This window comes from Ochotona princeps, chromosome 12 (genome assembly GCF_030435755.1).
Source record: "Ochotona princeps isolate mOchPri1 chromosome 12, mOchPri1.hap1, whole genome shotgun sequence".
NCBI lineage: Eukaryota > Metazoa > Chordata > Mammalia > Lagomorpha > Ochotonidae > Ochotona > Ochotona princeps.
The window spans coordinates 54,677,691-54,689,529 of record NC_080843.1 but is presented as its reverse complement, the minus strand read 5'-3'; the positions used below and the strand labels follow the sequence as shown (position 1 = coordinate 54,689,529).

Sequence of the window (11,839 nt, the reverse complement as noted above, 5' to 3'; positions counted from 1 at the left end):
CAAGTTTAATAGTATAGCAACCATCTACTGCTCTCCATAACTGTGTATGACAAAGACTTTACAGGTACAATGATGGTGCTGATAAAAACCTACACTGATGGGATTGAGAGTATGGTGGTGGTAAATGGCTCACCAACTGAAATGACAGCAATCACAATAATATCATACTTGTATTTTCCCACATAAAAAGGGGGTAAGGGTAAATGAAAAAGCAGCTATAAGTTATGAACATTTTATATATGTATATATTTATATAGAGAGAAGCAAGCCAAGTGGCACAAGTCATGGCTATTCAAGTCAAGATAATAACTACTTTTCTTCCTATTGTCTCTCTTGTCCGAATATGCTCCCAAGTGTGAGAACAACCGTTTACCACCTACACTCAGGTAGGTGCTACGCACCAGGGCATCAGTACAGTTCCAAACTGGTTCTGCATCTGAAAACACAATTCTCACTTTTAGTTTATTTAACCATAAAAGAGAAGTCAAATGTGAAAAGAAAGATTGGTAAGTTTCTTGGGAGAGATTTACAAGTAAATTGTGCCTCACTTGTTAAAAACCAGTTGACTTCTATTAGTGATTCATGAATCAGGCAGCCTCTCATCTAAATATTTAGACAGGTGCTTCATTAGGCTTGGCAGAAAAGTTCATTTTTGTAAAGTAGCTTAAGCAGGAACAAAAAGCATAATACAAAGAAAACCAAATTCCTTAACTTCAGGTTGCTTTCTTCAAGATTTATTTTCTTTATTTGAAAGGCAGATTTGGGGGTGGGGAGAGTGGATAAAATTCTTCTATCTGCTAGTTCAGTCCAAGATAGCCACAAGGACCAGGGCTGGGAGCCAGAAACTTCTTCTGGGTCTCCCATGTGGTGGGTTGGGAAACAAGCACTTGGGCCATCTTTCACTGCTTTCCCAGGCACAGAATCAGAAGTAGAGCCATCAGGATAGGAACTGGCACCCACAGGGATGCCAGTGTGATAGGCAGTAGCCTAACACATTATACCACAGTGCCAGCCCCCAAGGAACTTCCTCACTCTGCCCTCTAGAACCAGCCTGTTCAGGGATGTAGTAGCTATTTTTCCCCTGATTTCTTGGAAAGTTGGATAAATAACTTACTTTCAGTTCAATAATCCAGAATTCTTGGGGCCATATGAAAGAGTTCCAATCAAATCGATGTCTTGCATAAATCTGATGGAATAACATCCTCAGTTCTTTCAAGATAAAGGAGTAGGGCTTAGAAATAACATTTCCAATAACTTGCACACATACACCCTATAGCTTTTGGGATTACAAGGGCTATTGCCTGAATCTATCTAAAATAATATCTGAAAACATGTTACTGGCCAAAGCAGTCTTACAAGGGGCTAATGCTGTGGTGCAGTGGATTAAGCAACTGCCCGAAAAGCTGGCATCCCAAACGGCACCTGGTTTGTGTCCTGGTTGTTCCATTTCTGATCCATCTCATTACAAATGCATCTGAGAGAGCAGCAGATGATGGAAAAAGCACTTGGATCCTTGCATCCAGGACGAAATCCAGATGTAGTTTCAGGCTCCTGGCTTTGTCTTGGCCCAATCCTGATCATTGCACATTTTAGGGGAATAAATTCACAAATCAAAAATATTTCTCTCTCTCTCTCTCTCACTCACTGTCTAAATCTGCATTTGAAATATATATATATGTATATTTCAAATAAATATATATTTCAAACATATATATAGATACAGATACAGATATATATTTTGTTAAAGGTTTAAAATGGCAGGAAGAACAGTAGCCACAGAAGCTTCCTAGCCATCACTCCCATAGTAGGACAAGATAGCTGGGCTTGAATTATCCTAAAAGGGTTTTACCTTCCAAGAAGACCTTACCAGGGTAATGTGATCTACCAGCAGAAAATGCTAAATAAAAGCTCTCACCTAAATGAGGGGGAAAGAACTCACAGAAGCACCCTGAAGTTAAATCAGTGTCAAGGCATCCATCACCTGCCAGGTCCTAAGTTCAAACAACAATTCTCGGCATGTCCCACTGTGCTTTTCAGCTTTATCACCTGCTCTCCCTGTGCTTGACTTGGAGGGGCCGAAACTGAAGCTGATTCCCAGTCCCTAATACCTTTGATGGAGATATTTTCAGGCTCCAGTACCTCTCTACCTTAATTTGTCTTTCCTCTATAAAAATTGACTTAATAAATTAAAGGAGTGACAGCTGGATAAAACCAAGGACAAGAGCTTAGATCACAAGGCCTCAAACTGGCCCTACAGCGTCTAATCTTCTTTTTTAAGGTTTATTTATATGTTTAAAGCAAACAGAAGAGAGAAAGAGAGCCTTTCTATCCAATATTTCACTCCCCAAAGGACCACCACAGCCAGGACTGCACAAGGCAGAAGCAAGGACCCTGGAACTCCATCATGGTTCCCCACATCTGTGGCAGGGGTCCAAGAACTTGGACCTTTGTCCTCAGTCTTCCCCAGTGCAGCAGCAGGACAGCAGATCAGAAGCAGAGCAGTCAGGACTGGAGCAAGCACTCTAACACGGGGCACCAGAGTCACAGCGGGTGCCTAACTGGCTGTGCCGTAACATCAGCCTGTTAGTCTCTATTCTGCGCAGTCTTTAGCCTTCCTTTACTCTCTGCTTCCTAGCTTACCATGTAAGTGTTCCTTTGCACCAGCTCCACCAGATGCCAGATTACAGAGCTGTGTGACCTTGAACTATGGACTTCCAACTGTAAGCTGAAATAAGCATTATCCTTTCCAAGAAGTGGCTCTCGGGTATTTAATTTAAAGTAGCAAAATCTGACTAACTCAGTGTTTCTGCTGGGTACACCAAGAGCCCCAAAGACAGACTTCATGGCAGTCTTCATTCTCAAAAACCCTTCTAGTCAGATAATGGAAGCTCTAAGAAGGTTCCTTCTGTATCTTTTGAATCTCAAATGTCTTCAGCTTAAAACGATCATTATGCTAATTCTAGGGTTCCATGTAGGTCCTCACATATCACAAAGAACGCTAAGTACATGACAAACAATGGCAAGACATACAATTTTCTCTAAGTTCCAACACCCATAATTCAAAGTGGTCTATTGTTTTTACAGTTTTTGTAATTTGTAGTTTTCCAAAAGACCAGTAAATGTTTGATACCTACCCCATTCAATAAAAAGTCACCTACATCACTGGCAAACAAGTGTATTTTTTATGACAGTTTTATTTATATGAGTGCATGTTTAACTTGAATACTGATTGCTATTTTTGTTTGCATTGAAAAGAAACTCAGCAGTGAAACAACGTGGATGTGTTAAATTCTTAAGCAGTTTCTTTGCTGAATCAAACAACAGTCCTCAAATACTGAGGGAATATTTTCCCGAGTTAGGGGTACTAGTCACAAGGTTACAGTCATGAACATGCCACATTTTTTAGGTTTACTATTTATTAACATTTTCAACTGCACTTCATTATTTTCTCCATCACTATCATTTTCCTAAAGGAGACGGGGGAGCATTTAGGGTAGCTGTCATTACTCTGCTCAGGATCTGTATATCTTACATCAGTCTTCCTGGATTCCAGTCCCAACTACACTCTTCACCCCAGCTGCCTGCTAATGTCACATGGCAATCACTGAGAGCTCAAGGAACTGGATTTCTGCAGCCCCTGTAGGATACCCAGCCTGGGTTCCTATCTCCCAACTTCACCCAGCCCTTCACCAACAGACCACCTGGCTAAAGGGATCTGGGGACTGAACCAGTGGCTGGGAGTTCTGTCTACTTCCTCTGTCTTACAAGTAAAGTAAAAGAATATTTTTAAAAAACATATTTAGAGACAAACCAACAATATGTCAGACGCTACTTCATAGTATTTGACAATTTCCATGGTGGAAATATTCCCATCGTGGCTGATTTTAAAAGACCAATATGACATCACTGAAGGCAGAGTGGATAAATGAATTGTATCACAACATTATATGTATTTCCACACACCAATCGACTAGATATAACCGTAAGAGCACACAGAATGGTAAAATGGAGTAAAGTATTTTGCAAGTGATAAGTTTTGAGTTTTCAACCCGTTTCCAATATAACTTGGCTGTAGTCTCATGCAACTTGATCTTTAACAATGACAGTATGTATCCTCCTGCTACATAAGTTTTCTGGAATCTTAGCAACAGGCCTTTCCAAAGACTTGAAATCACCACAGTATTTTATTGATGAGAAAGTTAAGCTCAGGGAGGCTGTCACCTGCATCCTGTCACACACGGCCGTGTGACCGCTCAGGTGTGCTGAGTCCCAAACTATCGCCCACCGGACCTCTCCTCAAATGCTTTCAAAACTGTTTTTCTTTTTATTTAAAGCAGAGAGACGGTGTGTGTGTATGTATTCCATCTGCTGGCTTACTTCCAAAATGGCCGCAACAGCTGGGACTGGCAGAGCTAAACCAGCAGCCTAGAAATGTAATGATCTTCTCATTGGCGGGCAGCGGCCCATCACCTCCTCTTTCCCACGGCCAGTATGACGGGCTGAATCTGAGGTAGCCAACACTTCTCTTGACCCTCTGATATGGCGTGCTGGCACTGCATGAGGCAGCTTAACCTGCCACCAGCCCTCATAATGTTCATAGCGATGAACACCCCTCACATCACTCTCCAACACCTTTGCATGAATAGATTGCTCATTAATTGAACACGTGCTGCTTATCTTTCATTTTGGTCAAACAGGAAACACTATGACAGGCAGTATCTCCTTCATACTTTTGTTTCAGACATGGCAGGATCTGTTTCCCACCAACAAGCCCGGCCTGGGCCCACGTTCAGCACTGGAGGGCAGCAGCTGGTGGCCCGAGTCCTTGGGGACTTCAGGCAGCTCGGCTGCAGCTTGCTAGAGTCCCAGCTACTGGGCTCATTTGGAAGAGTGAACCAGCAGATGCGCAAAGCCCTACAGCTGTTTCTCCACCTTTTGCTGACAATCCGCCTTTGAAATAAACACTAGACTTTCAAAATAATCAAACACACTTCAGGAGTAAAATCATCTATCCCTCAAGGAATCCTATACAACGTGGTGGAAGGCCTGAGCCACTCCTTTTCTACTCTAGTCTTCTCTAAGTCTAGTCTTACTCTAGTCTTCTTCTTTTCTACTCTTTTCTTCTCTAGTCTTCACCACTGCCTTATTTGCTTCTCAAATCAGCAAATTAGTGATGCCAGGTTGTGACACCCTCACAGCACCCATTTAGGTCGGGGCTGGGGGGATAAACATCTTTATAACTAGCACCCTAATGCCACAAGATCGTTAAGTACAATCTTGACTCTCACCGTGGAATCCCAGTAGGACTGCATGCTTTGAAACGTTCTAGATTTACAGTACGCTCACCGCTCTCGTCCAACTCGCAGCAAAGCCACCTGGGTAGCGGCCGCGGCGGGCGAAGCCGCACATGCGCAGTCTGTCGCTGTTCAGTCCCGCCCTCGGACTCCGAGAGAACGAGCGACGCTCCTCCCCTGGGCCTCTGCCGCGCAGGCGCATTGGCGCTGGGCTGCCTCCGGGTCCGGAGCCCGCGGTTTGCGAAGTGGCGTCGGGCCTGGCAGGTGCTTCCAGTGCGGGGTCGCGGACCCCAAGGGAGACAGCAGCACGGAGGTGCCGAGTGTGGCCGAGGGGCCGGGGGCCGCTGGCGGCGTGCCCCTGCCGGGGGCTCCCGGCCCCGCGGCGGCCCCGGCCTCTCAGTTCACCCTGCTGGTGATGCGCCCGTGTGGGGGCCAGGAGGAGGCCGGGTCCGAGGGCGTTCCGAGGCCCACCCAGGCCCCCGGCGGCACGCCCGTGAGGTACCTGTGCGAGGTCGCGGGGGAGGTGGACGAGGAGGTGGGGGAGGACGAGGCGGACCTGCTGGACACGTCGGACCCCCCCGGGGGAGGCGAGAGCACGGCCAGCTTGGAGGATCTGGAGGATGAGGAGGTCCACTCGGGGGGCGAGGGCGGCGGCGGGGCCGGCCGGAGGCGGGGCAGCGGCGGGGCCGGCGCGAGTAAGACCTGCACCTACGAGGGCTGCAGCGAGACGACGAGCCAGGTGGCAAAGCAGCGCAAGCCGTGGATGTGCAAGAAGCACCGCAACAAGATGTACAAGGACAAGTACAAAAAGAAGAAGAGTGACCAGGCCTTGAACTGTGGCGGGGCCGCCTCAGCTGGCAGCTCGGGAAACGTCAAACTAGAGGTATATGGGACCTTGTCGGGGCTTGAAGCGGGATGAGAAGGGGTCGAGGAAACCATACTTCCTGCTGCAAGCTGCCGGAGCCTGCCACCTGCTGCTCCCTGAGTGCCAGGTGGCCCCCGGCAGGGCTGGTAGCCCAGAGGGAGTGCCTGTCCTGGTGCCCGTACCGCGTTGCACGCTTGTGATACGTTAATGAATATGAGCTGGGGAGATAACTGGTGGGTGATTTATTTGGGTGATGGCGGTGGGCACAGGCTTGGCACTTTGGAGAAGGTCATATTTCCCATTTTAAGCAGCCTGTTCTCGCAATCCCTGTTCTTGGTATTCCTAGGGGGAAAGATGACAGGATAGACAATGGGGTGTAAGGCTCAGTAGACTCTATTGAGTGTCTGAATGAACTGGGCTGACAGTTAAAGCCAGTTCAGGGCCACTTTTGGCCGGGTGACCCTGAACTAAGTTTCGACTTCTTCATCTGTAAAAACTGACATGAAACCAGTACCTTGTGATAGCGTTGCTGGCATATAAGGATTCCTTTGAGAGCTTGATGAACCATCCTTGCTAGAAAATGTGCATATGTAGACAAATTCATGATACACAGGACCCTGTGGATTTAGACTTAAAAAATAAAGGACAATTCCTTAATCCATAAGCTTGTAAAGTAATTTATTTGACCAAATCTCAGATTACACATATTTAGAGGCTAGTCCAGAGAACCCAGACATGAGAGGAAGCAGTTTAGGTAATAACACCAATCAAAAGCAAATAAGTGAAATTCATATATAGCATGGCTTCATGGTAAAACTTTTTGTATTACACACATATATATATATATATATATATGAGGAAAGAATAGTTGGATAGAGGTTAAAATAATTTTCTGGTTCTGTGAGAATTGGCATGTTTCAGTTGACTAGATAGAACAGTATTTTGTTCAGGAAAATTCTAAGTGTGTCTCATGTGATCAGCAGCTAGAATACCTGGAAGTTAGTGCTACTGATAATGTTTAAGAAACTAATGGTGTCTCAAGGTAATGGAGTCGTGTTGGGACTGAGTGGTTTTTCATTATCGGTGGCAGGAGATGGCATCATTTTTTTCTCAATAACTTCCACATTTTGAAAGGATCTTTTACCAACTGCGTCTTTCAGCAGCATTTTGTCCCCCTCCCCCCTTCATCTTTTCCTTTAATCAGGCACAGAACTGTCAGTGTCTCATCTGCAATATGCAAATCACCTCCGTAAAGGCACACAGACTCTTTACCATTCTGGCCTGAAGAGAATTCCACTTGGTACTTTTTGAAATATTGAGACAAGCTAACAAGAAACTTTTTCTGCCTCTCCCCCCCACCCACCTGTATCTCACTATGGATTTTGAAATCCCTCTGAAGAACCCAGATTAGACATACTGGAAGGAGAGATAAGGAGGATTGCTAAATAAAATCAGGCTTCCAACACCTGGCCTGTGTGTTCACAGGGGGTTTTTCCAGTCTCACAGTGGCTGGGCAGATGGAAGAGCAGACCAGACATATTAGTTGAAATGCCTACAATTGAGATTGTTTTGTGAACTGTTGATCTCATTCACCCCAGGACAGTGCAGATAACCTGCTCTCCATGGTTAAACAAAGAACTGGATCCTTTGGAGATCGTCCTGCAAGACCTACTCTTTTAGAACAAGTGCTCAATCAGAAAAGACTGGTAAATATCTGTCAGATGGTTATAGATGTCCTGCTTGTAAATGAAATGATTTAGATTTTTGAGATTCTAAAATTTGTTAGACTGGTCCACAGAACTGAAGTGTGCCTCTTGGCCTAAACATACCATGGAGCCTCACAGGTGCTCCCCGGCCTGGGAGAGCAGGGGTGTTTTAAGTTCTGTTGGCGGAACCTTGAATGTGTGAGTAGAACAGAATCTGAAAACACATTCTCCTTGTGCCGACTTCTGAGGTTTATGGTATAATGTTTTAATAGAGCCAAGGAGTAATTAGACCAACATTTAGTAAAAATCGTTATTGTAAGTTTGATGGAAGATAGCCACACCTCAGTCAGGAAAGAAAAGATTTTTCAGTAAATACTAGAATAATCAGATAATAATTTGAGGATAGAAATGTAGCTATTCACATCACATTATTGGTCAAAATTAGTTCCGGGCAGTCTTACTATTCAAACAAGGCAGAATTGAGACTTAAATCTCTACTGGGCAGAATCACAAAGGTAAAAACTTTGAGTACATAAGAACAAATGCTGTAGACAGAAAAGGTGGCAAAAATCAAAAGGCAAGATAAGATATAGGAAAAATACTTATAACAAATATAAAGGATTATGATTGCTTGTAATTGATGTTTTATTATATAAAATATTCCTATAATGAAAAAAAACCTTGACCACAATACATTGCATCAAATACAAACAGAAAAAAAAATACTATCACGGAATCATATGGAAATATTCGGAGTCAGGTGAGTGAAGGTGACTTCCGTGGTGATGACAGCTCACAGCGTCGTGTGTACGGGACAGTGCCTGTGGAGAGCAGCTGGGCAGTATCACCAAGTCTTTAGTAGTCACTCCTTTTGGCTCAGAAATCAAGCCTAGTGTGAAAACATTTGCAGAAAATGAATCCTAAATATGGAGACAGTCTTCACTGGAAAGTTACTGCCTGAAGCATAATTATCAGAGATGGACAAAAAATAGTTGGAAGAACTTAAATGTCCAACAGCCTCATCATAGCTAAATAGTTACTTATTGAGATGTTGGGTAGACTACATACATTTTTAAATCAAACTAATAGGAAATAAGTGTGTATGAAATAATGCATACTATGTAGTACATGAAATTTTAAAATCAATATTTAATGATAATGTATCTGCTTTGTTCCACCTTTCTTTGTCATTTTTTGGGGGATCTTCTTGCTTTAGAAATTTATATAAACATATTTCTTTTTTTATATATATATTTTATTCATTTTTATTACAGCCAGATATACAGAGAGGAGGAGAGACAGAGAGGAAGATCTTCCATCCGATGTTTCACTCCCCAAGTGAGCCGCAACGGGCCGATACGCACCGATCCAATGCCGGGAACCTGGAACCTCTTCCGGGTCTCCCACGCGGGTGCAGTGTCCCAATGCATTGGGCCGTCCTCGACTGCTTTCCCAGGCCACAAGCAGGGAGCTGGATGGGAAGTGGAACTGCCGGGATTAGAACTGGCGCCCATATGGGATCCCGGGGCTTTCAAGGCGAGGACTTTAGCCACTAGGCCACGCCGCCGAGCCCTATATAAACATATTTCTGAAGGATTTATTTATTTTCATCTGAAAGGAAAATTTGCTGAGAGGAGAGACAAAGAGAATGCTCTTCCATCTGATATTTCATTCCTGAATTGCCACAACATCCAGAACTGAGCCATCCTGAAGCCAGGTGCCTCTTTCAGGTTTCCCACATGGGTACCGGGCCTCAAGGGCTTGGGCCATCCTCCTCCGCTGCTTTTCTAGGCTGTAAGCAGAGAGCTGGATCAGAAGTGGAACAGTCGGGACACAAACAGGTGCCCATATGGGATGCCAGCTCTTCTAGGTAGAGCATTAACCTGTTAAGCCACAATGCCAGCCAGTATATTTTAATAGAACCATAGGAACCATCTTTTATTTATTTGCTATGTGATTACCATTATGTTTAAAAGTGCTAACTGCACAAATATATTGTTTGAGAGCATTTGTATTTCTATTCTGAAATTTTCATTTAATGCCAATACTGTTTAATTTCTACATTTATACACACATACCAATACATACACATACATTCAGTCATACAATTTCTTCATGAGACTTAGTGAATTAATGGGAAAAACACGAATTCTAGTATTAGTTATATGTTTGCACACTAGTGTTTACTGTTATTTTCACAAGTGGCCCCTGTTTTCCTTGCAGAAATCTTAATCCAGTCTTATACATGGCTGTTTGCTGCTGTATATTTCAAGATAATGTATTCCTCAGCATTTTTTTACAGATTTATTTATTTTTATTGGAAAGGCAGATACACAGAGAGGAGGAGAGACACAGAGGAAGATCTTCCATCCGATGATTCACTCCCCAAGCAGCCGCAACGGCTGGAGTTGAGCCAATGGCCATCCTCGACTGCATTCCCAGACCACAAGCAGGGAGCTGGATGGGAAGCGGGGCCACCAGGATTAGAACTGGAGCCCTTATGGGATCCTGATGCGTTCAATGCGAGGACTTTAACCTTTATGCTATCGTGCCAGGCCCTTCCCCAGCATTTTAAAATCTGGTAACCTGAGGCTTCACTCACTAATTTTAGGTCTTTGTGTTTTTGCTACATGACAGCAAATTTAAAATGAGTTTTGAAGCTTCATTAGAATATATCAATACAAGTGTGAATTTGATTCAGGTACATTTTGTTTGGTACTCATTCTCTCTCTGAGTTACTCATGAACTAATTGTGTAACGTGAATACAGTGTTATCACATAAGAATGTTAATAATTCTTTCTTCTTTCTTTTGCAGTCATTACTGAGAAGTCCAGAAGTGGTGCAGTTCTTACAGACACAGCAGCAACTGTTAAACCAACAAGTCTTGGAGCAAAGGCAGCAGCAGTTCCCAGGAGCAGCAGTGTGAGGGGACTTACCAAGAACAGTCACATACTGGTGGTTCTTTTTATTGTATTATAACAGATAAGCATATTTTTGTACTAAAGATCAATGGTAAGACATGCCAGTAGAACATAAGCATTTTTTTGGTAAACGTATGTGTGCATTCGGGGATAAATAAGTGTTGTCCTCTGTGTATCTGATCCTTTCAAATCACCTTAAGCTTAAAGAAGTTGGCTTGTCTTTCCAAAGTAACCTTTAATTACATTGGCTTTTAAAATACGTTCTTCTTCAGTTGTTGTTGAAGATAATGAAGCAGTTACTTTCTGTGGAAGTCATGAAGTTAATATATAATAATCCAGAATCATCCAGCTCAGTTATTCTCATCAAGAGCAACTTGGAAATGTTTGGGTATGGGTTATGGTTGTCAAGATGACCTTGAAACTTGCCGGAGGGTGGTGGTCGGGTCAAGGGGCAGTTTAATGTGTGGCACAAGAAAATTAAATGTTCAGCAGTGCCTGGTTTAGAGACTAAATTATTTCACCCACAATGCCAACAATGCCTCTCTTAAAGCACTGCTAGCCACTGGAGGTGCTAATGTGTAGTTGAGACATCTAGAGTTGCGTTCTCACAACCACCTTTCTCTGCAATCGGTACTGGAGCTCTCGGAGAGGTGGGCATTTGCTGTGCCTCTCCTAAGTGGCAGTTGTGTGAATCTTAAATCAGTGATGTGCACGTAAAACCCAGGAGAGTGTCTTAGTAGAATAAATGCATCTCTAAATTGGCTGGTCAATTTCTTGCTACTTTCGGTGTTGCTGTCTGAAGCAAACACTCCTGTGTGGCAAATGGTGAATCTTGTATCTCAGCCCATCAATGCCAGGGCAAAATTATTTTTCTTATGTCCATCTTCTCTTAAGGAAAAAAATGGGAAAGGCGTCCTGCAAGTAACAGAAACACTCCAGCTTTGTTTCAGTATTTTTGTCTTCAAATTGATCTATTTTACAACTGTATTGTTCTTACGTACTGTTCAAAGAAGGATGATACTCTGGATAGATAGTTGTATGTTCTTGTATTT

The 11,839-nt window shown here is 43.5% G+C and overlaps 1 protein-coding gene across 1 annotated transcript; it reads left to right on the top strand.

The window, feature by feature from the left end:
• The first annotated feature begins 343 nt into the window (after positions 1-343).
• RFXAP (regulatory factor X associated protein) lies at positions 344-11,425 on the top strand. The gene is made up of 4 exons (XM_058670546.1): positions 344-386; positions 5,330-6,177; positions 7,758-7,865; positions 10,682-11,425. Exons 1-4 carry the CDS (start codon positions 344-346, stop codon positions 10,790-10,792), a joined length of 1,110 nt encoding a protein of 369 aa, XP_058526529.1. The 3' UTR covers positions 10,793-11,425.
• The last annotated feature ends 414 nt before the right edge of the window (positions 11,426-11,839 follow it).